The 27524-nt window shown below is 42.0% G+C and overlaps 4 protein-coding genes across 9 annotated transcripts; 1 reads left to right on the top strand and 3 right to left on the bottom strand.

The window, feature by feature from the left end:
- The first annotated feature begins 113 nt into the window (after nucleotides 1-113).
- LOC110978084 (ribonuclease H1-like) lies at nucleotides 114-5488 on the top strand. 3 transcript variants are annotated; one of them, XM_022232774.2, is made up of 7 exons: nucleotides 114-394; nucleotides 1993-2219; nucleotides 2868-3089; nucleotides 3417-3568; nucleotides 3782-3866; nucleotides 4148-4272; nucleotides 4501-5488. In XM_022232774.2, the coding sequence occupies exons 1-7, from the start codon at nucleotides 288-290 to the stop codon at nucleotides 4585-4587; spliced, it is 1005 nt and encodes a 334-aa protein (XP_022088466.1). In that variant the 5' UTR covers nucleotides 114-287; the 3' UTR covers nucleotides 4588-5488. The 3 variants fall into 3 exon arrangements, with proteins under 3 accessions (XP_022088466.1, XP_087004689.1, XP_022088475.1); XM_087148563.1 differs by lacking the exon at nucleotides 114-394 and adding an exon at nucleotides 445-508; XM_022232783.2 differs by lacking the exon at nucleotides 114-394 and adding an exon at nucleotides 533-659.
- A 468-nt stretch (nucleotides 5489-5956) lies between these two features.
- Nucleotides 5957-9429, bottom strand: LOC110978105 (elongin-C). 4 transcript variants are annotated; one of them, XM_022232848.2, is made up of 4 exons: nucleotides 8926-9429; nucleotides 7726-7910; nucleotides 7356-7404; nucleotides 5957-7212 (listed from the first exon to the last, which is right to left on the bottom strand). In XM_022232848.2, the coding sequence occupies exons 2-4, from the start codon at nucleotides 7886-7888 to the stop codon at nucleotides 7071-7073; spliced, it is 354 nt and encodes a 117-aa protein (XP_022088540.1). In that variant the 5' UTR covers nucleotides 7889-7910; nucleotides 8926-9429; the 3' UTR covers nucleotides 5957-7070. The 4 variants fall into 4 exon arrangements, with proteins under 4 accessions (XP_022088540.1, XP_022088530.1, XP_022088520.1 ...); XM_022232838.2 differs by having other exon boundaries at nucleotides 8934-9427; XM_022232828.2 differs by having other exon boundaries at nucleotides 7726-7958; nucleotides 8926-9427.
- An 885-nt stretch (nucleotides 9430-10314) lies between these two features.
- Nucleotides 10315-19031, bottom strand: LOC110980304 (uncharacterized). Its single transcript, XM_022236879.2, has 11 exons — nucleotides 18914-19031; nucleotides 17143-17371; nucleotides 16490-16642; nucleotides 15359-15435; nucleotides 15151-15245; nucleotides 14704-14840; nucleotides 14159-14358; nucleotides 12938-13244; nucleotides 12416-12477; nucleotides 12066-12218; nucleotides 10315-11776 (listed from the first exon to the last, which is right to left on the bottom strand). Exons 1-11 carry the CDS (start codon nucleotides 18953-18955, stop codon nucleotides 11765-11767), a joined length of 1467 nt encoding a protein of 488 aa, XP_022092571.2. The 5' UTR covers nucleotides 18956-19031; the 3' UTR covers nucleotides 10315-11764.
- A 1322-nt stretch (nucleotides 19032-20353) lies between these two features.
- LOC110980064 (uncharacterized) lies at nucleotides 20354-27306 on the bottom strand. The gene is made up of 4 exons (XM_022236380.2): nucleotides 27110-27306; nucleotides 23956-24201; nucleotides 22882-23770; nucleotides 20354-22795 (listed from the first exon to the last, which is right to left on the bottom strand). Exons 1-4 carry the CDS (start codon nucleotides 27161-27163, stop codon nucleotides 22509-22511), a joined length of 1476 nt encoding a protein of 491 aa, XP_022092072.2. The 5' UTR covers nucleotides 27164-27306; the 3' UTR covers nucleotides 20354-22508.
- Nucleotides 27307-27524: the final 218 nt, after the last annotated feature.

Below are 27524 nucleotides of genomic sequence, written 5' to 3' on the forward strand. Positions count from 1 at the left end.
AGTTCTCTTTTTGATTTTTTTCGAAATTATGATAAGTTTAGGGAGCAAATTTTTCACTTTCAAGTTGAAATAACCTTTGACCTATATTTCGTAGTCTGGTTGCTTCATCGAGCATGTACAAAATCGTCGAGAGAAAACCGAACTGTCTTAAAACTACCGTAAACCATAAATCGAAACCATGTAAATCACTTTAGTGTGGACGTGCGTGTTTATGTGTTATTGGACCGCAAACTTCGAAACAAGTTGAGGCTTGTTGTGACAGACTAGGACTAGGCCCTAGGTCGTGAATGAGCATCCGTCGAGTGTATTGGGCGATAAGTTTATTCGTAGAAACCATGCCCAAGTTTTACTACGCAGTGAGGAGTGGACGAAGCGTCGGAGTCTTTGATTCGTGGTAGGGCTATGCCGTGCGCCTGCCGGCCGACACGAGCGCGCTGGCCATGCTAGCGATAGGATAGCTGCCCTTGCCATGCTCAATGCTTGTGTTTACGGTTTACGTATTAGTCATGTTAGTACTAGTACTAGGCCCTATTATTGACGATCATGGATGGGGTGCCTAAGCCTGTCAGTATGCTAGTCAGCTAATCGTCTTGCCATCATTCATTTAGTGCTGATTTCATGGATTTAGTGGCATGGTGATCAGATGATGACATGATGAGGCAAGAAGAGCTGTTCCGCCCCCCGGTCATGATTGTTACATCCCAACTTAACTATTGCATCAGTCCTAACTATAGTTAGGACAGTATAAGTGCTATAGTTTGGCCGGCCCAACTACAGCACAGAGGTCCAGTGTGCATGTGCTCGGCATTTGCCAAAGTCGTATTATTTTCAATGTCATGTCATAGATGAAAAAGTGCCAAATTTTAGATGAATTGTCATGATTGTGTCAAGCGTGAGATGCATTCACTTGGAGAAAGTTGAGGAATTTCCTCTAAAAACTGGTCAACAATAGTTGAGCCAGCCCGCCTGCAGCACTACATGTACGGTTGGGACTGTAGTTGGGACTGATGATATATTTGGGGCGTAACAATATCATACCCACAGAGCTGGTCTGTCCAATTTGTTGTCCACATGGGAGTGCCGCAGACAATGAACCCCAGAGTTGTGGGGGGTAGGCGCCATGAATTCACCACCAACAAATTCCATGACAAGTCTGTTCAGAATTCACCATGTTCGGCTTGCACGGCTTGGGAAAAACTGTCTGAGGGAAGAGTTCCATATACAGTACAGTGGCCTACTAACCATCACAAAGCAAAAACATGTCTGGAAAAGTTCAATTTTGGAAGGATATACCAAGTCGTTTACTTAGAATACACTTGGAATTTTTCAGACCAGTCTCATAAGGTTTGTGCACAGGGTGTTAAGCGCCGTTCGTATAGCTCTCCTGTTCTGAAAGAATATAAAGAAAAGTAGAATTCATTGGTTTAGCCTTTGGCTTAGTTTTCATGCATTTAAAACTTGTCAAGTGTTGAGGCCATTTAGGCCTAAAATTCTTTTTAGATTCACATCATCGCCTGCCCCGATTTGCACACTCACTTGATTATTTTATTGTTTGTTCATTTTTCACAGAAATGTATTTTCCAGACAACATTCTCACCCGATCAACAGGCACAGTCATTGTTGACTTCAGTCACTCCTGTTTAGTAACTTGCTCCATGGTCACATAACAAAATGTCATTAGGGAAATCACTGAAATAAGATACGATTTTTCTAAATAATAATAAAATTATTTTACACAATAAAACTGAAAAAAGGAGACAAGCAAGAAAAAAGAAAGCAGGCAGGAGCAAGAAACTACTTTATTTTGTTACTTGGCCAAATACAGAGTGAACTTCGGAGAGCAATGATAGGACAAGCAAGCATTAAAGTGCTGTAAAGATAGTTCTTATGATCCAAGCGTCATCTCATCAGGAAATCGTGCTGACCTTAGATCATCCATGCACTTCCACCAGCACACTGTTTAATTTCAATTCTCCTCTTTCTGGCCACCAGGGACGACTGTAAGGCCCAGGTTTATGGCTGCCAAGGTGCCCGCCACAAGAAGTTCAAGACACCAGAGGAGGCCTGGGAGTTTGTGAATGCTAAACAAGATCCCAATCCTCATTTCCGGAAATACTGTCAGTCAGCGAGGCAGTCCAAAAAGGAGACTTCATGTACAACATTTCCATACCAAAGCGCAGTCTCATCGCTGAGCTATGTGCCAGCATCACTGAGCTCTGGTAAAACACCAGAAGTCTATTGTCAGACTTTTTTTTATTAAAGGCAGGATGAATGTTATTGCATAAAAACACTTAAATCCAGTGTTCAAGTCATCCATTTTGAAGTGGTCTGATACACATTATGAGTTGATCACTTGACACTGCATGTAAGTCCGGGATTTTACTCCTCTGGCATTTTTGCATAGCATCTTCCTGTATCCTCACAAACCTTTTCCACTCTGCCGGAAACCTATGACGTGTCCCTTGTCCTGTAACCCTCACAGAGCCTCAAGGCCTGTGAATGGAAACAGTCCAGTAAAGTACTCCCAAACCTGGTGCATTTTTGAAAGATTTGGAAGGATACATTGTGTATTTTTATTTTGAAAATGTCCTGTGTTGCCCCAGTTAAACCAAACAGGTGCACAGCTCTGTATGTCCGTGAGAAACATTAAGATATCGAAGGAATAGCACGTCAAAGACTTCAGTTGAAGAGGTGCAGAAACTTTATAACTACAGCTGCCTCTTCAAATGTACTAAAAACAAATTACTGCTCCATATCTTACAGTTGTCTAAAGGTCGATGTTTAGTGTTGTATATGGAGGGTTAAAATCCCTTATTCATTTGTAATTTTAATTGAAACCTAATTCTTGTTTTTCTTTCACATTTCAGACTATTTCTTATCACCAGAGCCGTTGCCAGTTTTCAAGCCGGAATATACCCACCCAATGGGCCACTCCAGCAAGAGAAAGCACGAGCCCACACCTGAGGAAACTTACGACAGCTCTTACAAGAAGACGAGACATGACAGCACTTGCTCCGCCTCATCTTATGGCACGCTACCATTATCAGTGCCGTCATCGACCTCATCCGAGGAGAAGGTGGCCGGAAACGGTACCATTTGAATGATAAATAGCTTCCTCTCCCATGTGGGTGTCACTAGACTATTTTATATGGGGGGGGGTGAGTTACTGTCATGAGTGTAATGCTAGTCAGGTTCCCCAACCTGACACTAGCATGAACTCTCCCTTCACTGTCCTTGCCCCCAGCACCATGATTTTGCCCACAGAAGCTGTCCAATAGGGTGGATATGACACCCCCACAACCGACCTCCCCCCAAGCGACACCAACGCCCTTCCAGTCACTCCAGGAAATGTCTCCAATTCAGATTACAAAAACGATAATGTCATGCTTTATCAGCGATCACATATTTGTCAACAGGTCGAGCAGTTGTGTACACGGACGGAGCCTGTGAAAGCAACGGGCGACGAGGTGCGCGCGCCGGCGTGGGCGTGTACTGGGGGGACAATAACCCATACAACACCAGCGAGAGACTGCAGGGCAGACAGACGAATCAGAGAGCTGAAATCACGGTGATCATATCCCTTCATGATTCTCGTTAGGCTCTGTAGGGGAGGGGGACCATCCAGTGAGTAATGTTGTCCAGTGAAAAGTCTGCGATGCCTGATATCGGCATAAACAAGATGTCAGTCCAACTGAGCAATCCAGTCTTTCTGTTACTTTTTTCCATGTGGGAATCGTATGATTTGATCAAGTGAAATGTTACTGTATTCTGTTTCAAACAGGCCGCAATACGTGCCCTTCAAACTGCCAAGGCGAGAAATATCAAGGAGCTTACATTGTACACAGATAGCAAATACACAATTAATGGTGAGTGAAATCGCCCTTCATGTCTTTTTCATCCATCAAGGCTAAGGCGTAGAATAAAGGTCATGACCTCTGCTGGTAAAGACTACCAGCTAGAGGAATAAATGCTATACATGTAGATAGCTGGTAACCATGTCCTGAAAAGGGTACAACTAACAAGTGGAATGCCAAAGAGATTTTGCTGTAAGACCAGTATTATGATAATAAAGTTCCTCAGGGTAACAGAAACTTTATATGCCTGAGCCTGCCACAGTGAGTGTTAAGGCCTCTTTGTTTGCAAATAGCCATGGGTGATTGGATACATCGCTGGAAAGTGAACGGATGGAAGACAGTTGGCAACAAAGATGTCGTGAACAAGGAGGAACTGGAGACTCTGGACAGCCTCTGCCAACAAGTGAACGTGGACTGGGTGAGTAGCATCAGTGGACAAAACACAGAGCCAAGAGTTGGGTAAATAGTGCCCTCTTTTGTTCATGCATAGAGGGAATAGCTTTTGAATCACTCTCGTGGCTCTGCTGCGGCACAAAGTCGTCTGGTGTCAAAATCTTTGCTGTGATCCTTCAGCAGGAACATCGCATCAGCCCAAACTGGTTTTTACGATGTGTCAGATTATGTTCCATTTCTTCTTTGCCCTCAGAAATATGTACCTGGTCACACCAACATCAAGGGTAATGAAGCCGCAGACTCGTTAGCAAGAGCTGGTGCTAGAATGCCATCTCACTGAAGGACGACAGTGTAGCCGATGTAACCTGAGGCTTAAACATTCTGTGGTTCCACTTTAAGACACAATTATCCACCTGATAAAGAGACTGCATGAAATGTCATTGTTTGCAAGTTGACTTCACTTACAAGTTAAACATTTGTGACTATGGGTGCTGATTTTTCCCAGGGGAAGGGCAGGATAGGGCAAAGCACTTTTTTCAAGGGGGAATTTCGGGGGGGGGGGAAGGCAATCAGCAATCAACTGATAAACCATTGACAGTGGAAAGGGGGCCAACTGTGAGTCCCTTTTCAGGCAAATTGGTGATTTCATTCTTGATAATTTTGTTTTGCTTATTTTCCTTTTGCCGTTCGATCTTCCAGCCCTCCCCTGCCAGGTCCATCTATGTGACATCGAGCTCTGCTGCTGTAACATGCTTATTAGTGGGCTTTGCGGTTAAGTTATAGACAGGGATATGTAAATATGAAAGTTTGTGTAGGAAATCTGCATTACATTTTGAAGGAGATATATCTTGCCACACTGAGAAAATACAAGTGACGAGCAGGTGACCAGCAGGTTTGCCAAATAACTCAAGAGAGGATGCATTGATTTGATTGACAGAGGTGTGTTGTGGGTTGTAGTGAGGCACAGAACACACTTATTTGGAATCTTTCCTTGTAGTGTAGCTCATGAAGAAACAGACCAGAAACTTCCCTGAAAACTCCTTCATAGAAGCAAACATTGAGGGCTGCTTCCATATCAGTGCGCAGAGCCACTTTCGTTTCTTCGTGATATTTATCTGTAATTGAAGAGACTTGACTTCCGGTAGGATTTGCTGTTTTTGAGGTTAGGATGGACGTCCGGAACACAAAAGATGAGTCTCAATAGAAATGTAATAAAGGAAATCATATTTGTACAGTGTTAATTTATGTTTCATTGAGGCATTTTTCTCTAGGTTCCATTTTCCCATTGTCGATCATGGACGTGAGAAAGTAACAAGTCTGACAATCTCAATTCTTTTTTTTTTCTAACCGAAGTCACACTTTACTACAACATTTTATTTGCATATCAAAGAAATCACAACCGCTTGTTTTCTTTTTCAAGAAATCTGTATTTCCAGGCATGAACAGTATTATAGTCAAGTCCATCACAAGTCTTCTCAAACAACAGTCAAAGGATCAACTCCGACAAAGGAATGCTTTGTCATAGTTTATTTGAAATTGCTTGTGACTTGGTTGGCAACTTGTTATAGACTTGACTACAACATGGATAAAGACTTTATAAAATAATGTGCGGTACAATGTATCTTGTGTAATTTAAAGGTTTCACATTAAAAACAGACTTAATGGTCACAAAGCTGGTTCGCAGTGAAATATAGGCACAGGAAAACTAATTGAACAGATTAAAACTTTATCTTGCTTCCAACATGTCTGGTAATTGAAGAGGTGACACATTAGTGTACATTTATCCAAAGTAGCAGTCAACTCTAGTCACAGAAGTGATTCTCTTTTATTTTTTCATGTGAGATTCTGAACGTCCTGGTGTTTCAGTCAGGTTGACGGATTGATATTCTCTGGGACGTGTAGTTTGAAGAAAATTGCAGGGGTCATATTAAAAACAATATAAACTGGACATTATAATAATTATGTTTACCATCACAATAAGCTGTACACAGGTTCAAATTAATAAACAAAACAGAAAACAATATCGGGAAAACAAGCATAACAAAAGCAAAGGAAATGCTGCCATAGTTTTGTCGACATTATGCTCCAGTATGGATATTGGGAGAAAAAACTGGGACATTCTTTATACCTTACAAATTTCAACCTTTAAAATTGTATTGTAATTTTTTTTGGGACTATTGTTATAGACTAATCTGATTATACACCCTAACTGCGGTGGCGCCGCACTCACACGCACATTCTTCAGCTTGACGCGCATTTGGCAAATCACGACACCCTGTTGGTCGAAGAGGCATGTAACGCGCGCGTACCACCAGTCCATGAGCATTGTGCCACCGCAGTAATGGCTTCTAATTCTGGTGGTCAAATTACACTATAGCATGAATATGCTACAATTCACAAGAGCTGGTAAGATAGAGAAGAAGCACATAAGGAAAGGCTGTCACTTGGAGGAATTAATTACAAAATACCCAGGCCAGTAAAGAAATAACACGGGCTTCTCTATTTAAATACATTACTACAGTGGTACGTGTTACATATGGGAGGCAAATACATGCAAAAGACCTCCAAGGGTTACAGAAAACTTGGTCTGATTTTGTGAAGTCAAAACATTTCATTGTAATACTAAAATAAGAACATTGTTAATGTGTAATCTGCAAACAACAGAGGTCTTCTTAAACACTGCTTTTTTTTCCCCCTTTATCAATAACCATAAAATTTGCCCGGCGGGAGAAATGGGTTGATTATTGGCCATAACTAACTGGGGCGTTAACTGCTCCGACAATATCGGAGAGAGAAGCGATGAATGTCCTGAAGCTTTTCCCATCAGCAGTCCAGGAAATTGGCTGCCATCAGAAGCTCCAGGGCAATTTCCGGTGCGATAGGAAACTCGGGAATCTCCGTGGAACTGTTTGTGTAGCGCACCTTGTAGGTGAAGTACATGCAGACTTTGCACAGTACGTGTGAACTGGAGGGTACAAACAGGGAATTTGAAGTCTTTGTGGCAGTGCATTCTGAGAGGTTTGATAAGGTTAAGAGATGTTCAGAGCTTTCTGTTCAGATGATATTGTATTATACTGCCAATGGAAAATTGTCAGGTGAGGAACTTACGGGATTTCCCTGAAGCAGACTTCGTTGGCTTCATTTTCAGCAAATGTACCTGGGAAGGCAAGAGAACAAGGGCCGGTGATAACTCCAGAACACTTATCAAAATCTGTTAAAATAACAGTTCTGACAAACACGTAAATGCTTCTCAGCCACCAGCAGTGTACTGTAAGCATCAAACATCTATGCAAAGATATTATGCACATAACTGACGAAATTAGAAATGTCTGGCACTCTTGCAAGTCTACAGAGGGTGCCATTTACTCTCTGTGCACAGAACCAAAAGGTTTGTTGTTTTTGGAAGAGACATTTGCACTCCCAACATATCTTGTTAAAAAGCATTCATTATTTTAGGTTAGGAGCATCAGTTAGCCACCTGGTCCACTCAGCATGGCCTTTATTGTCCCTGATGTTAAGGCGAGGTCTCGTTTCACGTAGAATTCATGGCCGTCGGATGACACCAGCTTGACATACAGAGCGTCTGGCCCTTCACATCCCCCGTAGATCTTATCATCTTCACCGTCTTTCCGGTCAGCCATGACTGTGCTGCTGGCGTTGTTACTGTCAACAAACCGCGCCAATGCACAGCCAATTAATTTTTTCAAAAACCTTGTGAAGGAAGAAAATTGAAATGCTAATTGAATTCTAGAGTTTACGACACAATCAAGGGAGTAACATCAGGCGTATCAGGATATAACATGACAAATGTAACATGTATTGCAAATACTGCTTTGATGATTTTACACAATGGCTAAAAAAAATTGCCGGAACAGAAAAGGATCAAATATCAAACCTTTTTTCATTCCAATACTGTGCTTTAATTGTTCAAAATCCCTCAAGCATGTCAAGTCCTATGACACCATGTATGCTGAGGTATGAAAATCTGTTCTTGTTCATTATGTTACCGTGTACATGTATTATAAATCTGCAAATTGTTAGGCCCTAGGCCTACATGTTCAGTGAATTGGTGAACATACTCTGATCCCCACTTGCCCTATCCCCAGAACTGTGGGGTCCGACGTCCACCCCGTGGGGCGGATGTTGGACCTCACAGTTCTGGGGGTACACTTGCCCCAGGTCCCTTATTTTGCCATTTACTGTAAAAACCAATTCAGACTTGACGATGGGAGGCAAAATATAATTAATACAGTCACAGACGTTTCAGGCCTATGTTTGGGTACAAAGTACATGGTCACAAGATCTAGGCCCTATCAAAATGATCAATCATGCTATCTGGCTGAAGCCTAATTTGTAGGCTAAAACCAGTATTTAAAGTGACAAAACAATGTGTGATTTAAAACTGCTCCAGCTTTCCTGTCATGCTTGTCTCGTCCTTCAAGCGTCATGCAGGAACAGTAGCACTAGCAATAGTAGGCCTAGCATTTTTATCATGAAAGTAATCATGACAATTACCACGGAGGTAGCACACAATAACAATAACGTTAATCATGGAGAAATAAGAACACGACATGTGATGAGCGAGCATTTGCAGGATGAGTAACAAATGTCCGGAAACTGGGCGGATATTTGTTGTAAATATTCAATGATTTCGAGCAATTGCAAGAGATCAACGTACTTGGTTACCTGACAAAAGAAAACGTTGCTGAATATTCTCGCCTGAATTCCGACTCCTCAGCTCGATCCAATTCACGACATCTAGGCCCCTATGACTGAGACGGAAGTTCACACCAGACCTCCATGCTCTATCGCAACATATGTCGTGCACGTACAATGTATATGACGAATTGTTCGGATCGTGTTACTTTGCTTAACAACATGAATTTTGCACGAGTACGGATGCTACGGCTGGAAGATCCGATATTTGTCATTCAAACACGTATGCGCACGATGCGCTGGCAGCGCTGGGGTTGCACTCACAGTAATTTGCGCTAAACCAAATACGCGCCCATAGAAAACAGTGCAAAATTAGACCGAAAGAGCGCCGCCTGTCGACTCTCGAGAAGAGGTTGGCCACTGTTTTTTCATTGGAAATTCAAGATCATGGCCAGAAGATCACTTTTCGTTTCAGTTTTTTTAGGGGTTAGCTACGAATTTTTTTTTTATTTGCCTTTCCCCGGAGACACCCCGAAAATAGTTGTAAAACTATGCGCTCAGCTCTGAATGTAACCGCCCGCCTCCGTCCAAAATAGGCCCACTTTTGGGGGGCTTTTTGTGAAAGAAATACCCCGAACTAGAAACTATCAGTCCCAAATTCGGGATTCATAGAAATATTTTCATGATCCCTCCTGATTATGGCATGTTTTATTGTAAAAACCCCGTAGGATAACCAAATAATGAGCTAGCGCGTAGAAATCCAACGACACGGTGCGACGTTGGCGTGTCTGGCCGCGCCGCCGCACAGAAGCGAGGGCGCCATCCATAAGGCGTTTTGCTAGTCGTAAATAAACCGTGCCGGATACGTAGCTCCTTTGTTAGATATGATGCTAGTGTTTTAGACGCTTTTTAACATGGACAATAGAGGCTCTTGCACGAGGCTCATATTTGAATAAATTCTGATAAACTGTTGTAAAACAACCGTATTTTGGACTAAATGGACGCACAAAACCATAGTTATGTATCCTCTTGTGACTGAATTTACCCCAATATGATTTTCAACCAAAAACAGGGGGGCGATGATTGCCCAACGATAAAGATTGCTGAAAACAGCTGAAAAAGGCATAAAGAAGCTGAACTGTGAAAATCAAAACTTTTGTACACAGCCAGTGAGGGGAAAAGCTGAAATCCAAAACAAAAAAAGCTGAAATCAGCCCAAAAGCTGAAAAATCTCACCTCCGCAAAAGGAAAAAAATTAATTTGTGGGACATGTACAGAATTGTTCAAGTTAACATGATTAACTAAAGATACACCTGTCCACTCAGCATAAAAAGAATGTCCTTGACAACACCCTTTTACCTCTAAGAAAATTATCACTCGGCTAACAGATCTGGAATCATCCAAACCTTCGTACAGGAAATTAAGTCAGGATTTAATTAATTCACTCAACTTTAAGACGGCATACAAAACATACTAAATGCCAACAAAACATACGACTTGGTTAATATGACATCAAAAATTAATGAAAAGAATAAACTTGCCAGAAATAAACTGATGTGTTCTTGGTGTTTATCTACAAAATGGTACACAGAATCTGAGATGACATGGTCAAAGAATCCTTGGGGCAGAAACATGGCCACCCAAAATTTTCCTAGTTTCGTCAACTTTTACTACACCACGACACCACTGATAAAATCTCCAAGTAAGTGCTGCCAATTTAACTTGAAATGATTACCAACATTTCTCGGTTGCTAAAAATTGTCTGTCGCCCAGCAATTAAGAATGAGTCTCTGTCTACGGCTCTGCATTTCAAAAAGTAACGCCTCCAACATTCACATCCATGATCAAATATCGGTAAAACAACATGTAACATCTACTTTGTCCACGTAAGTCAAATTTTAAGCGTATCAGCTGGTCTCTACACCCCTCCAAGGGAAGATTCCCGATTAAAAAAAATCGCAAATCAAACTAAAAGGTTACCATTTTGAGTATGTACAAGTATAAAAGATAGTGATCATTTAAATCTAAAAAACAATTCCTTGGGTGACTAACTATTTCAGGCATCAATCATCGTGCAATGTTGTTTGAACGTCGAGGAACACATTACAATGCCAACAACATGACGCGGGAAAAAGGGAGGGGAATCCAGAGATGAATATTCACAGGAATATCCAATGCAGTCGGGTAGGAAGGGGAAATAAAATCCGCAGGTCGGCCCAGGTAAGACACCAACCTGGGCTGCAGGGACGAAAGGCGATGAATTTAAAAAACACTCATTACAGCAAATTGGACACTGGGGGAAAAGAGTCAATCAGATACAAACAGGTGAAATTCTGAACGGCCAATAAAAATGTGAGGCTTTGCCTTTTTGAAGTGATGTTATGTACACGATTACTGTCTGTAAACGAAGCCACAAATTATAGAGCCAAGGTAAACCTCAGGAAGATATAGACCACTTTGCGTTTACACATCAGGACACGAATCACTGTGATGACGGAAAGGTCAGGAGAAATTAATATTCGACAAAATGCCAGGATTGCCAGAGGTGAAACTTTGCAGATCATGCTCTGTCATAACAGTAGCAAACTGGAAAAGAATTGTGGGCAAATCATTTAGCCCTTCGTCAAATTTAATTGTGGAAGTACTGTCTTGAAGCGAGGACTTCTGTCAAGCACCCGACTGGCCAAAATGTTATTCCTGAATCCATCACTGATATACTTGTAATTCATATTGTCTTTTTGTTCCCATCAAGTTTTTAATCAACAAGTTGAGTTTGGAGAAGCCGAATCTGTCCTCCCAGCCAGATTGGCTGAAATGAACACAGTGTCACGTCATCAGTGGCCAAGCTGCAAAATATCCTATCATGAAATTATCTGGTGAAAAAAAAGGAAAGAAAAATGTGGATTACCAAAAGGATATTAATTAAACAAAATTTTGAAAAGTACAACTATTTGGCATATTTCTGGAAATCTGATGGAAAATTACAGAGGGCTTTATTGATGGACTGCAGTTTTTATTTTTTTTTGGGGGGGGGAGTGGATTTTGGGGTTGAGTTATTGGGTTAGGGGCTGGAGTTTTGGTTCCAGTTACGCTAGAAGGGAGAGGGTTGCGGAGATGGAATTGGGTCACTCTGTAGCGCTCTGTCATGTCACCGCAACTCACCGATCTGACTGTCGCCTTGATGAAGTCCTTCTTGTGCGCCAAGTTGAAGTCTGGGTAGGTCTCGTACACCTTCTTGCAAACCATCTTCATGGTAACCAACTCCAGGTTGGCCTTGTCCAAAAACGCCCTGACAGTCTGCTCAATCTGAGCCTCCTGAAGGGAAGATGAAATTTGACAACCAATGACATGAACTTCATCTGTTGACATGCAATGCAAGCGCAGGGCCCTGTGCAACCTGTTGGCACGTCACTGCATTGTATAACATTGTACATATTCCCCTAGGAACCTAATGATAGAGTGCTGGGTGGTTTTGGGGTGGTGTAGGTGGTAACAGGTGTGGTGTGACTCACCGACGGCTCTGCTTTTCTGATCAGTGGTTCGTCATCAGAACTATCATCTGAGTCTTCTATCGCTGAAATGCAAGAAAAAGGAAATCTTACCAGTTCTACAAATATAACACACTACACGCTAACAAAACATTTTATGAGCACCTGGAACATTCTAATCAACAAAACAGAATTTCTTCAATCAGAGTCAAAAGATAATTGCTGGAGATCATATCTCCCAAGTCAATCACAAGGGGCCCTTGGCTATCACTTGGCACAGTAACAATTTGCATCAAATATGGGGCAGAAGAGTTGAGTTGGTGGAGCATTCTTTGCATTTTCTAGAAGCTGCAGGTGCAAACTTGAATCCATTGTCTTTTGCTGGAACCTCCCTCAAAAGACTAATCACATGATTAACATCATTTCAGAGAGAGCAGTGAAAGAATTTCGATTGGTGTAGACTGTATACAACTTGGCAGAATATCTGTAAAAAGTTTTTAGTTTTCACAGGATGATTTGAAATTCTCTTCAGTCAGGTAAACTTACTCATCTTCTTTGCTTTACTCTTGGGTGTGGACTTGGGCGCGGACTTTGGCGTAGACTTGGGCGCGGACTTGGGCGTGGACTTGGGCGTGGATTTGGAGGTGGACTTGGGCTTGGACTTCGGCGTGATCTGTATCGACGCCTTCTTTTGGGCCGTGGCTTTCTTGGGAGTGGACTTCTTGACGGGCGATTTCTTTGATGGAGTCTTCTTGGGCGATTTGGAAGCGTCCTTTTTCTTTTCTGGTTTCTTCTTTTCCACTTTCTTCTGAGGTGATGGTTGGTCCAATTTGGCCTTCTTCTTTTTAGGTTCCTGGACAACGATAAAATTCAGAAACTACTAAAAGAAACTTCAAAAATCTAAAAGAAATAAAATGGGTAGGGTGTTGCTTTAAAGAAGCAATCCTTCAAAGAACTTTTAGTTTTACAAGGGAAAGCACAAACTGAGCCACAACTCCTCCATATTTTTACCAGGCACCTATACCTCCAAAATTCTCTGTAATGTAAAGAAGCAATATCCCATTGGCAACGTCAAATTAGAGATGCAATACTCTAACTTTCTCAATCCTCGGGAAGGTTAAGGTTAACCACTTGCTGCTGAGCGACCCGTTTTCGAGCACATAGGCCTTATACACGAAGCCGGGGAGCCCGAAACCGGGACAAAAGAGCTGGGCCTTGTAACAAAAGACCGTGCTCAGCACAAAAGACTGAGCTGCTGGGCATTACCAACATTTTTACACTTTCAATAGTGGAGATAATCCAGCCTTGTTTTGAAACAGTATACCAAGTTTTGAGGCAGTTAGAGAGAGCGGATTACCACCGGGGACAAAAGCGCTCCACCACCGCAGCGATGAACCATACAGCACCGCTGCACGCTAATCTGGCCCTTATTGAAAAGAGGTCAGCAGTGCACTGAGCCAGGTTCGTGATCAAAAGAAAGTTATATAACACTGCACAATCTGGGCTCTTTTTACAAGGCAGCAGGCCTGGCTGAAATACTCAGCATCAATAGATTGTGTCTGCCAGACCACAGTGGCCACCAGACAGTAATTCATGTGGGTGTAAACGTCCATTAACTGAAACGATGAATTTCTGAAGATTTTGGAAAACCGAAAATCTTGAAATTCGCCCGTACGTGTCTACTGCATATTTCAAACCTCCCGGCAGCATGAGATTAACACATGGAAACTGGATCAGAAATGAATCCTAGAAACCTGGACAACCCACCTCCATCTCCTCATCCTCGTCATCTTCCAGCTCTCCTGCCTCTTCCTCTTCCATGTCTTCATCCTCTTCGTCTTCCTCTTCAACATCCTCTGGTGATGTCTTTGCTTTCTTGGTCTTGGTTGTTTTCTTGGCGTCGCCGCCGCCGCTCGCCTCGCGTTTCCTCTTCTTGGCTTTCTTCTTCACAACGTTTGACCTCTTCTCTGCGGGAAATTTTCCAACCCATCTCAGTTATGTGAAAGGTTCAGGAGTGCCACAGTCTGCTACTGAGAGACAACAAAGCATGACTGTCTTTGTGCACAATTACGATAAGCGGCCTGGTGAGTCAAAGTTCAAATCCCATGGAGAGCAAAGTCCTTTTGCTTTTGAGATACTTTTGCTACTCCTCATCCATTTATTTACCAGAATCTGGTCATGAAATTATTTACGGTTAATGCGTGGTTGTCGGTGTTCAGTGTTCCTCAGAATGTAGCTTTACATGGATCCACGACATCTATGGCCAGGCTCAAGATGAAGATCATCGATGCCCAGTTGTGGGCGTGACTTACTTTTCTGAGGATGTGGCCTTCCCGAGGGTTCTGGCTTCAAACAGAAGGCGAGTATTCTCTCAAGAATCTTCTCTTTATTTCCTGACTTGTCAAGGTCCAACCACATGCAGATTTCCCTCAGTCCTTCCATTGTATATCTATCACCAGCAAATTGGACAGGAACAAGACATGCCAGGATTTGAATTAGAGAACAAGGCACAAGTCTACGAAGCTAGAAAGTGATTACATCAGAGACATGGCAATCAATGTCTCCGTCCCATTGGATAACATCCTAAACCTCAGCCAATGCTTAAAATAGATCTTTTCCAGTATTAGTTCCCGTCAGACTTTTCACTTTCATTGAGTTGTACGCAAAATGGTTTCAGCAATGTTTCCACTTCAGATTACCTCAGTGAAGCTTGAAGCTTTACGATTTACATTTGAAGTAGAAATGCATTTGAAAGTTACCTGACTAAAGTGGATTCCTTCTTGGTAAACTCCGGCGACTCTTTCTCAAAGTTGAATCCTGAGAATTTGCGGATGTTTCTCTTGATTTCGTGCGCCTGCAACAAAGACGAGAGAAATGTGGGATCGGCGGGGAGATCGTTGGGGGAGAAAAAATGAAAGCCCACTGATGGGACGATCTTAACTCCGTAAGATTCTCATCGTTACTCACCTTGCCTGGTCTGCCGAACAAGAACCTGTAGAAAGCCCGAAAGTTTTCTGAGTTGGTCCTGGATATGTAGAACTCAACTGTAGACCCAAAAAAATGAGATGACAGTTCATCCAAAGAGATAAGGGTCAGTCGCATGGATTTGCTCTTTCCCTCACGCAACATCTCAAAGGATGTAAAGCCTCACTCTCACAAACAGAGGTCAACTGATACTGCAGTCTCCATGTTTCCACAGGAGAAAATGTAGAGGAAGGCACACATGGTTAATGATATACCAAGCTCTTGACTCAAAACCAAGATGCAGCTGTAGTCTTGAATATGAATCCTAATTATCACTGAGACTTCAAAATCTATGAGGTAGGTTTTCAATTTTGAAGAGCTTCTCAAAATTGACGACACTGCAGTAACCACTACTGCATTGGTTTGAGCCAGTCACCCAATCCTGGCAAACTTGGTGGTTGAATGGTTACATTTGCACCAGTAAGCAGGAAGTCATGGGTTCGAATTCCACTATGCATCTACTGTCCACTCTTCATCCTTCATTTAGTAGGGCTGTGCTGAATATTCGATCAATTATGGAATATTATTTTCCATATTTGAATATTCAACTGCAAAATTCATGAAAAGGAAGGGAGAATTTTCTCCCTTTAAATGAGAAAAACTGCACCATGGAGTCTTGTTTCCAGCAGACTCAAATAAAAAGTGACAGAAATCTCACAACGACTCAAAAGGTTCATTACTCATCCCTAACAGTCCCAAATCCTCCAATTTTAATATGATTTTACATACACCCTGGGGGATTAGGGTTAAACAATGTAAAAGGAATAGAAATTTTCAACAGGGCAAGAAGCATTCTTCATCTCTTAAATTTGTCTACATTGTGGCTGGAGAAACACCTAGACGTGAGAAGCTATTATAGTGATTACAATGTGCAATTGTGTGCATTATTGCAACTGATTTTGTAAATGGTTTGTTCATCAACAGTCTACCAGTCGGTAAGACTGAATATTTCATTATTTGATCAAATTGAAGGTTGAATATTGGAAAAGTGAATTATTCTAATCAATTGACTCAGCCCCATCATTTCGACCGTAAAGCGCCTTGATACAGAAGTGACGAATCCTTGCAACTCACTGTTTGGAATTTCGCCCAGCCTCGTCCCCTGTCCGTCTTCCACTTCAAACTTGATCTCAGCGGCCTCCTTCTTAGTGTCAAAGGTCAGCCTCTGTGTCTTCTTCCTCTCCCTCTTTCCAGTCATCAGTTTTACGGGGCCGTCCAACAAACCCACTAAACAGAGAGACAAGATTTTTCTTTCACATTTTGCATTCGGTCTCATCACCAAAAATGCAAGGACTTGCACATGAACCAACTTCAGAACAATTTTGTTCCATGTGCCCAAAAATGCAATATGTGACTACGTCTTTATGTGAGTTGGAGCACAATTGGAGAGACTTACGTTAGTTGTAAAACAAAAGGCATATGTGACTTTCTGTCAACAAATTTGATTTTCCAGTATCTTCACTTCAATATTCATCATACAAATAGACTGAGAATGACCAGTTGTTCTTGTTTATTTCTTGTTGGACACATGAAAGAAGCTAACCTTACAATATTACACCAATTTAACTTTAGAGCTCTAACATTGATCATGAAGATTTTGAGCCAGTTCAGGTCCTGACATTATCACAACAGGAATTACAGAAGAATCCTGTATGCTGATCATCGGGTACAATTTGTCTGATTTAATTTGGCCCCAGTTGTAACTAACACAACTCCACTAGACCTACCCAGCTCTTCGTCACTGGATTCCTCATCGTCATCATCCTCATCTTTCGTTTCCTCCTCCTTGCCGTTCTGATCTGTTCTCCTCTTCTGTGGCGTCTTCTTGGGACTGCCGCTCCTGCCCGGGGATTTTGTCGGCGAATCCACCGAGGAGCCTGTCGACTCCATTGACTGGTCAGCATCCACCTGGTCTTCTGGCTTACTTTCCTCAGCTGACTCGCCCCTTGCCATCTCCTTAATTTGGACAGTAATTGTCAACTGACATAATATTCAAACCTACATTGCAAGCTACCCCTAGAACTACTGAGCTCCTTGTTCCACCTGTCTGAGCCCACAGTAAGCAGACGCCAAACGAAGAAAAGTAGTTTTAGGGCTACAATGCAAACATGGAACTTGGAAGTTGGGGAAATAAACAAGGAACTTCAAAGCTGCAAAAGATACTGTGGACATTCATTTAACATCTGGACATGATTGGGTGATTATGTCCAAATGTTGATTAAAAAAAGGTGAAATTTGTTGAGTCCCTTACGCAGAGCTGTGTAAAAATCATGCTACGCATGTTCATACTCTCGGCATGACGCCACACAGCCTGGCCTGTTTCTTTGTGCTGTGTACCCCTAAACTATTGGGTTTGTTGTCCGTTTCAATTCACTAGAATTTTGCTAACTTGTGAACCTGTGGGGTTCAATGCTTGCTTTGCTGCTAAAGGAGCTTACAAACCCCATAGCTTTAGGGTTATGCGCTACACTGTTGCATACTATGCCATGCAGAAAATGTACAGAAGTTCCCCTATGTCTGACGGAAAGAGTCCCATATGCGGGCGCCACTTGACACCCTGTAGACAATCCCTGTGAGACTGGTCTGAAAAATTCTAAGTGTTTTCTAAGTAAACAACTTGGATTTTTCCCTCCTAAATTGAACTTTTCTTGACATGTTTTTGCTTTCAGACGGCTAATACCATTACTGGCATCCATACATGGAACCCTTCCCCGTCTAACCACAAGCATGGAATAATTTCATTTATAGGCCCTATGTAGGCTATGATCGATAATCTTCATGTATAAAACAAGTGCAACCAACCCCCCCCCCCAACTGTGGGAGTAGGCCTAAGCCTAACTAGTGTAAGCTCAAAATTGAAAAAAATTATTTCATTTAATTTACAAAATGTTTCCTCATGTCCATGGCATAGGCCTGACATGCGCATGCGTGAGCATGCTGAGTCTTGGTTTCATCATGTTTATCAAGACAAATGGAACGTTCCATCTGTAACCTCATGAAATTAGTTTTCACAGAGCAGGTGGTCGTAGGGACAGAAGGCCGGAAAAATGTTGCATCCTGACTCCCCTTCAACAGTTGTGTACAAAGTCTGTCGTATTTCCCAAGTAAGTATATTTCCCAACAACATCAGTAAATCAGTCCAGAATTCATGAATGAATGTCATGCATTTCTGTAATGACTGACTTTTATTGAGATGATATGATGAGAAAAGTGGAGTCAGAATGCAACATTTTTTCCCAGAAGGCCTAACGTTACTACAACTAGCAGAACTACAAGTAAGCCTAGGCCTTCAAAAGCGAGAGAAATTGGGGCGACTTCAACACTATTAATAACGGGGCGAGTTGGATTGTTCAATTGACCGTCGCTGGCCAAAACCGAAAACATGTAGGCCTACCAAGATTCCGTTAAGCACGGTTTCAAATTCAATCAAAGAAACGTGCCATACAACAAAAATGTTATCAAATTTGATCTTTCGTTTCAAATGTTACGCAAAAATACCCCAACGTCCTGATCTACAACGTCGTTTTCAGCGTCCGACATCTTCCATACGCGATCCACGTTGTGTTTTTCCAAAATGGCGGTACATACGGCGCGAGATTTCAAACCAATCAGAGAAAGGGTTAAATCGCGACTTGGTATGATCTTAATGAACCTTTTCTCCTGATTGGATATTGGTCATAATGCTACTTTAAAAAGTAGAGACAAAAGTAAAATTTCAGCCTGATGAGCAATCTTTTTTTCTCTCTCTGTAAGCTAACTTCTTTTATTCGGGGGAGAGATTGACGGACTGATGAGGGTCAGACCTTAGTCTAGTCGCAATAACATAATTTAACCTCATTGTAAAGCTTTTATTTTTAAACAAAAGCACGCAGCTAGGCGTCACCCATCCTAAGGAAACTTACATCAATACGGGCGATTCACAAGAGTTTCTAACGCGTTGGCCTATCACAACGCGCGAAATTTGTCGACCTTTCCAAACACGCATTGGGCCGACAAATTTCGCGCATTGTGATTGGCCAACGCGTTCCAAACTCTTGGAGGCGCACTACTGTGAAACTCCCGTATTCAAGTTACGGGGTTGTTTTCTCCTGCTTCATCCCTTACCTACGCTAGGCCCTACGCTTTTATGGTATAGTCGCAATAGTGAAGTATTTGCCCTTCAAAATTATTTGCGCGAGCGCTGAAAAAAAGCGAAATTTACCGCACATGCGCGGTATACTTGAATTAATTCCGCTTTTGCACTCCATAGTATACACGTACATATACAACACTTATGAAAAGGTCAAGATAGCACATGTACAGCTACAGCACTTTGGGAGAGAGCCTAGGATTTGGAGCCTAAACCTCGGCGGAGAAAGCTGCACCTTTGAGGGAAAAAAACTATTATACAGTGCTGTTGACCCAAGTTGCTGACGCGGACTTGAGTCGAACATTTTGAATTCAGACTTGACAAAAATTACTAGGGAGTGGGACTTGACTTGGAAGAACACGACGCGTGACGCGACTTGACTAAATTTGACTTAGCGACAAACGTTTCTGGAAAATAATGAACACAGACTTTTGGATGTTCGCAAATAATCAGCTGAAAAGAACGCATGTTCAACCAACGCAAAACCCTTCAGCTTACAACCACGAGAGCAAGCTGCCTGGTTATTCATGCGTTCCGGAGCCGCCCACCTAGGTAGGCTGCACAAAGTATCTCCAGGCGTGTATATCCTTCGCTTATACTTTATACAAGTACTTCAATTTGACTTGACCTTGGAAATTTAACTCGAGACTTGACTTTGGAAAAATGACTTCGTCTCAACACTGCAAAAATACGTCCTAGTTACTAGAGTGGGAATCATGTTCATACAGCTATACATTTTATCCAAGTTTGAGCAAACTTTCCCTTCCTCCATGGCCCAACAGACTGAAAAAGACGCAAAGACATATACATGTGATAACAGTGGATGCTATCTCTTTAATATCCGTAGTGACAAATGCTTCGTAAGTTGAAATTTACCTACTTACCGAACGTTCTGGGGTTGACAATATACGAGTACATGTATTCAATTTTAATACTCTTAAAATTGTACAAATAATTCATTGAAAGTAACAAAATAGTAACACGCAATGATTACATAAACACTACTGTCAACGTATCATATAAAAACATACAAATCAGAATGTATGCACTAAGCTTCTTCAATCAAATGGTTTTTCCATTCTTTTATTTTTGTGACCTTGCTTTTTTTTTATAAACTTCACGTACATTGCACTTCCTAAGTTCCCACCATCTTTCCATGAAAAAGGAACTTAATTTCGCCATCAAACCCTGCAGCATCGTAAAGGCATACTTTAATACTTGATCATCAAATGACCCAATTACTTGTAATCTTTTTTCTTAATTCTCGGGTTTCACTCACAAGCAAACTACTGATATCAAAAAATGGTTATCTTTGGCATGGGTCAGAAACCTAACGTAAACGAGCAAACTTTCATTTCTTTTTCAAAGACTTACGTAGCAATGCTGCCGTACTGATCGACCAAATACATGAACGTTTTCCAGTAGTTTTCACAAATATTTTGTCTACTGATTTATTCAAAATCAAAATCACTTGTTTGAATTACGCGCACTTCGTTCCCCCTTCATGTAAGAGTAGCAAGCATACTTTGTGTTCATATGCCCTTCAAGAAGTTTAGCAATTTGTAGATTAAGTCATTAAAGACGTTCTTGATAAAGACCACACCCAAATGGTTAGTTTCACCATGAGTTCTGGTTTTGCCAAGTTGTAGCATAGCTGTACAGGAGCAGACTACATGTATTTTGCTTCGCAATTTACAATGCATCACTTAAACAACTTACAACTTCCAAATTCTTCCTGAGACAATCTTTCTGTACATGAACTTACCAAAAAATAAATTCATATCAAATTAAAGGCCACTAGAATTGACAATGTTCTTACCTTTATCATTCGGAAACCTTTTATCTTGACAAAGATCCTTTACCTTTGAACATTTTAGCAACCCTCTAAACTGCCAAATTTTCAATGAAATATCCACCTTAATGCACTTACACGTAAACATGACCTGTTCTTACAACATGAGTCATGATCTTTCATGGCTGTTCTTTTCCTGAAAAGCCCACTTTCTCATCTTTTTAATACTACATGTATCTGTAACATTATGCACCGATGACAGATCTACAATGTGACCAGTGAGGAATCAGCAGCTAATTAAAAATTCCATTAGTGTCAGAAATTTTTCGAGGCAAATACAGTGATGTGAAATGAACATTTCAAAACAGCTTGGATTAACATAGCTCAGACTTATCTTGTCAGATCAGGTCACATTACAGCTACGAGTTGAAAGTGAAGTAAATTTACAATGAAAATACTTGAGGGTACACAATTTTATAAATTTTACCATTTTAAAAAAGCAAACAATGTTTCAAAGATGTATCTGTCAAAGTGGCTATTGTGCACATCTGCATCAAGTACATGTCAATGGCTCTGCTGATAAAAGCAATGTAATGTCTTTCATCTCAAAGACCCTTTATAACATGAAAATATGAAAAGTCTACAAAAAACACAATCTATCCGTTTCATCTATAATAAATAAGTTCAGTTAAACTCCCAAAGTTTTCAAGGAACACAAAACGTTCTCTGAGTAGTCGTTTACCACACGCATATTTGCAACTGTAATCGAAATCCTCTGGAGTAAACTTCTTCCACAACAGGAACTACCGGGTGATGCCTTCCTCAGGGGGGAAATGTCCACTTCTGATTTCATCAGATCAAAGACAAATGAATGTATCCGTTTGGGGTAGTTTTTAATGTGCAATTTCTGACTACTTATCTCTGTACAAAATATGAGATTACCCACAGCTGGCCAGGACCAAAGTCTTTTTGCCATTATTTTGGGGTATCATCCCTGCCACTACATGTGATGTCTTCTGTGAGACACACCCTTCAAAATCGAAGAAACACGATCTATTCATCAGGCAGGTGTTTCAGGCAGGTGTATCCAACAGGATCCACAAAAACCATGCTTGTTTCAATAAATAACAAAGATACACTACACTTTCCAGCTCTGAAACTCTGGCAGTCCGTTACTGCACGGGACTAAGGATAACGCCCTGTACCAGGCTGGCCTGCTTCTCACTGGACGCCATGTCGGTCAGTTTGGTCACTTCCAGCTGCCAGTTGGGAATCTTCTTAGCCGACATGTGACGCCTGGCATGCTTGGTCAGATGGTCACTGCGCATGAAGCGGCGATCGCACATGGGGCAGGTGAATTTCTTCTCCCCTGTGTGGGTGCGCTTGTGACGGGACAGCTCGTCTGAGCGTGCAAAGCGCTTGTCGCAGTTTTCCCACATGCAGATAAAGGGTTTCTCACCTGGGCCATGAATAAACGACATTCATCAGATACAAAGCAAAGCTTCATACTGTTTAATTCAAATACAAAGAAAAACTGGTTCTTACCTGTATGTGTCCTGAGGTGTGCCTTCAGGTGCGAACTCTTAAAGTACGTCTTTCCACAGTTCTCATGCGGGCACACATGGTTCCGCCTTCTCAGAAATTCCATGACTGAGGGCTGCACACTGGCTTTGTTTGCATTGGAGGAGTTTGCATTTGACACAGGTGCTGGGGCAAGAGCGCAATACTTGGTCCCCGTGGTAACAGTTTGGTCACTCTTTGGTGCAGTCTGCATTAAGTCTGCAGGCACAGCCATCACAATAAGTTTATATTGGGTAGAGCTTGGCACAGGCTTGGGACTGTCCGCTTTTGTCTGACTTGAGGGCACGGGGACAGCCGACACCTTGCTGGCAGAGAAGTTATTGTCCAATACCATGGGTGTCTGTGTTGCAACTGTAGGAGCTGAAGGGGGGATTGCACTTGATCCTGAGGCACCAGCAGGCACAAAACGGCACACACTTCCTGCGTTCATCAGAGGGATTTTGAACACATTACCAGGCACTGCACTGACAGTACGTGTGGGAAGAGTTCTGGATGACCGAGACAGCTTCTGGGCTGCAGTCACACTTTGAGTACAGGGTGGCAGTGTCAGTGTCACCAGGCTGCTTGCCGCGCTCGCCTGGGTGGCGGAGGGCGGAGCAGGGGCCACCACGTCCTTGGCCCACATGCTGGGCCGTTCCTGGCAGGACATGACACTGGGCGTGGCATTGACCACGCTGCAGCTGTCGATTCGGTGCGTCGTCAGCAAGGGGCTGCTAGGAATCGGGGCAGGGGCTGTGTGGCTGCTGGGAAACACAGGTGTGACTCTGGTTGCTGATCCTGTCATGACAGGAATGTGATATTTGCTAACAGACTGGACAGGTGGGGGAGTCAGAGGAGGTGTCTCAATATGGCCCTGCAAAAGACAAACAAATTCAAAAGATTAAAAAGCTTTTTATGAAAGGTTTTGAGCCTCCTGCTGAATTCCCTATGATCTGACAAGGCCTTTGTCAAGTAAAAGATATCAGAAAAACATGGTCATAAATTCGGTTCAGTAAAGAATAATGTTTAGTTAGTTTTATACAAAAATTATGGACTTACAATTGTTCTTCTGCTGGGAGATGTACAGTCCATGTCAACAACTTCCCCCGGCTCATCGAGGGAAGACGCTGGTGACAGGGGAGCATCAGAGGGCAGACTCCTTGGGGAAGGGAGTAGGAGCGAGGTGGTGTCGGGCTTAGCAGGCGGAGGGCAGTTCCTCATCAGGAGCAACGTCTGCACCGCGTCATAGTCAGACCGCTCCATGGCAGAGCTTGAGGTTGGTTGCCTCTTATGAAAGTAAGCTTCCTGCAACAGATTTTTGAGAGACAAAATAAAAAATGTATGTGACATTAATCACTGAACAGCGGCTGCACCTTTATAAGGGAACAAAAGCCTTCTTTGAATTTTAATTGATTAAAGCCCAATAAATAAATCACTTCACATACTACCAGTACCTTTACATAACACGCAGCATTTTCTGCCGGAAAATCCCTGAAAATGTGCCACCCCATCCCCCCCCAAAAAAAATCCACAGTGACCAGTATAGTCTTGAGATACAGAAAATCTTTCCCCATCATAAAAAAACTCCAGAAATAAAGGAAAACAATTTATCTACAAAATGGAAAAAAACACTAGGCAATTTTCCTTTTAACCGCATGAGCTTAATAAGCCTGCTTTATCGTTACATCATATAAATCTAAACAAACCTTAAGGATGGCAATTTACTTCCCCCTGCAATAATAATGCACCCTGATCACTCCCTGAGGGAGTGATCGATCCATAATGAAGGTATGCTGCCATTGGGCTACATAAAATCTGAATATTCATAAGTAGTACCATTGACAGGCACACTGTTGACTGCCCATTGGATGGCTGATGATGACATCACTGTATTCATTCGCAAAATTAATCATTGCTTGATGAATATTTAACAGCCTATAATAACAGGAGGAAGTTCCTAGATAAGCAAATTGCACTGGTGTGGACAACACTAGACCTTTGCCCCAACCACTGTGTGTGAATCTTCCAGCAGAACCTTGTGATGTCATTTGAAGCTGGAAGAACAGACAGCAGGAAAATTTACCCATTTCCAAACAAAATTTATTCTAAAGGTTCTAGTGTGCAAAGGGGGACTCATTTGCCAAGTGCCGTGAACCTAAGTTGTAAAAAATAAAGGCACTATGACCACCAAAAAAAATATCTACCATATTTCTAACACAACTAAATAGGAAAAAATTGTGAGAATAAAAGAGGATAGCAACCCTAACAATCCCAAATCTTCCGATTTTACTATGATTTTACAGGAAATATAAATCATTCACCTTGAGATGAATGATTTTTATTAAAGGGACACAATTTTGATTTTTAACAGCTGCTCTGGGATGAACATTGACAATAATGAGGTGGCGACATTATTGCTGAACTGGAACCCCCAGCCCGAAAGGTCACATTTGCATATTTCCTGTTGAACACTGGCCTCATCATAGGCGAGGTTCACGATCACTAGGTCACATACACCACACTTGATCTTTTCACTTCCTGTCGAGAGGCAAGGCATGAATCACAAATTTATGCTGCACCAGATACCAGGTGGACACTTTTAACATGGAGGAAATGGTGACCCAGGTTCTGCAATGTAGCTTTTCTCCACCTTTTTTAAAGTAACAAACCAAGCAGTTTTACAAGCCTTTATCAACAGGAACATTTAAGCTAAAGTGTGGTTTTATTATATTTTGTTCACTATAAAATGAACATTTTAGGCATTTCGTATATAGCATGCAGACCGCAGATCAAACTCCTCAAATGTATACAAATACATCATGATTGATTTCACAGCAAGTGTTGACATGTAAGCTAGTAACGGGGTGGTTGTAGCATCTATCAGAAGTTCAAATCAGATTTAAAAGTGTCATCACAGTTTTTTTAAAGCATGTGACTGAGTGCACGCCCCTTCAATACAAACACTTCACCTGACGGTGACAGGCACATCAACCGTTTTACTGCTGCCAAGCGCCATGCAAGGAACACACCTTGTAACTTACAATTCCAAAAGATTAGGCTATCTTGCTGGTAAACAAAGTGAAAAACTTGAATTGAACATCTGACGCAGGTGACAAAGTGCAAACTCTTATTCAACACGACCTCGAATTTGGAGAGATATTTCTTACAAATGCTAGGCAATAACAACAGAGGTTGACAACAAGGTTTTATTTTCAACGACGTTAGAATAAAGAAATCCTAACTTAAAGACAAGTATTTAAAACAAGTAAGGCCTGAACATGTCCTTTCACCTCTTTTCAACCTTGAAATTGAATCATGCTCAATATATTTCAACCTTTATTAGGCTGCTCTGACTTTTGGGGGGGGGGTTCTCCTTCACAGGAGTCCCTGGACAAGTATCCATAAAAGGGCGTAGGGCCTAGTTAATCTTAAACCTAAAGGCAAAATAGGCCTACCCCCAGAGCTGTGAGAACACTGCAGTGTTCAATCAAACGCGACAGTTCTGGGGGAAAAGTCGAAGCGTTGCAGAGTGCAATCCACTGCTGCACAGCGTTAATTCCTCATCTTTGGGAACAAATGTGTTTTTCAGTGCACGCTGCCAGTGACTGTATGATATGGCTTGCGCTGCCTGGAACCTCGAGGTGAAGTAGAGCTCTTTGCCTCGAACAGGGATAAGTTTGTAGAAGCATTGTACAGGCTCGGGCTGGTATAATAAATGCAAGGCTAGGTTTGCAGCAAAAATAACATACGTAAGCAGAAGGATACAGGAAACTTTAAAAATATATATATAAATAAATAAACAAGCAAGCACACACACAAAAACCCAGAGTTGTAAAAAAGCTAGAGAGGGTGTTCGAACCGTAGGCCTAAGCCCAAAGTCCCAGCCTTTTCAGCTTCGTTGATTAATTTCCACAATTTCACAAAGTCTTTCACAAACATTAATGAAGGAATAGGCCTACAAAACTATCATAAGCCTAGCCTAATATAATGCAGCGAGAGAAAATAATGACAATCGATTCTAATTTACAAAATGTTACTATTCAGGCCGTAACTGAAGCCATTTCACATGTTTAAGCATCATTCTTGCTGCAATTTATTGTTTACACATGGAGCAGTTGAAAAAAAAGACTATACATCACATAATTAGAATACAATGTGTAGCATATGCTTCTTAAGTGCTTCTTGTTAAGAGATATAACCAACAAAATCTTACCATTGGGAATTTGGCGGGAGGGGTTGAAGGTGGCGAAGGAGGGAGGGTAGACATTCCTGTTCGCTGGCGAAGCTTAGACAACAATTCACCGTTTCTGGCAATTTTTACATTCGAAATCTTGAGCTGGATTGCCAAACATCGCCGTAATTTATTTCGGGCTCTGATCACGAAGGGTGTGTGTGCCGCGGAGTCATTATGAAAACAACAACAGGCAGCCATGTGGAGTTCGGGCAGAGGCGGGTCATGGGATGGACCAATGGGAACGCAGCAAATTGGGGGCTTGACCAATCAGGCGGCCGCTGTCATGCACACGCTGCATGTCTGAAGAATGAAGGGAAGCACGCGCCGAGTGCATGTGTTGAGAACATGCCTCGACTTTGACAGATCACAAGAGCGCAGCCTCGCCATCACTTGC

The sequence above is a fragment of the Acanthaster planci genome, linkage group LG18 (assembly GCF_054643075.1).
Source record: "Acanthaster planci isolate LZ-2023a linkage group LG18, COTS_SCS, whole genome shotgun sequence".
Lineage (NCBI taxonomy): Eukaryota > Metazoa > Echinodermata > Asteroidea > Valvatida > Acanthasteridae > Acanthaster > Acanthaster planci.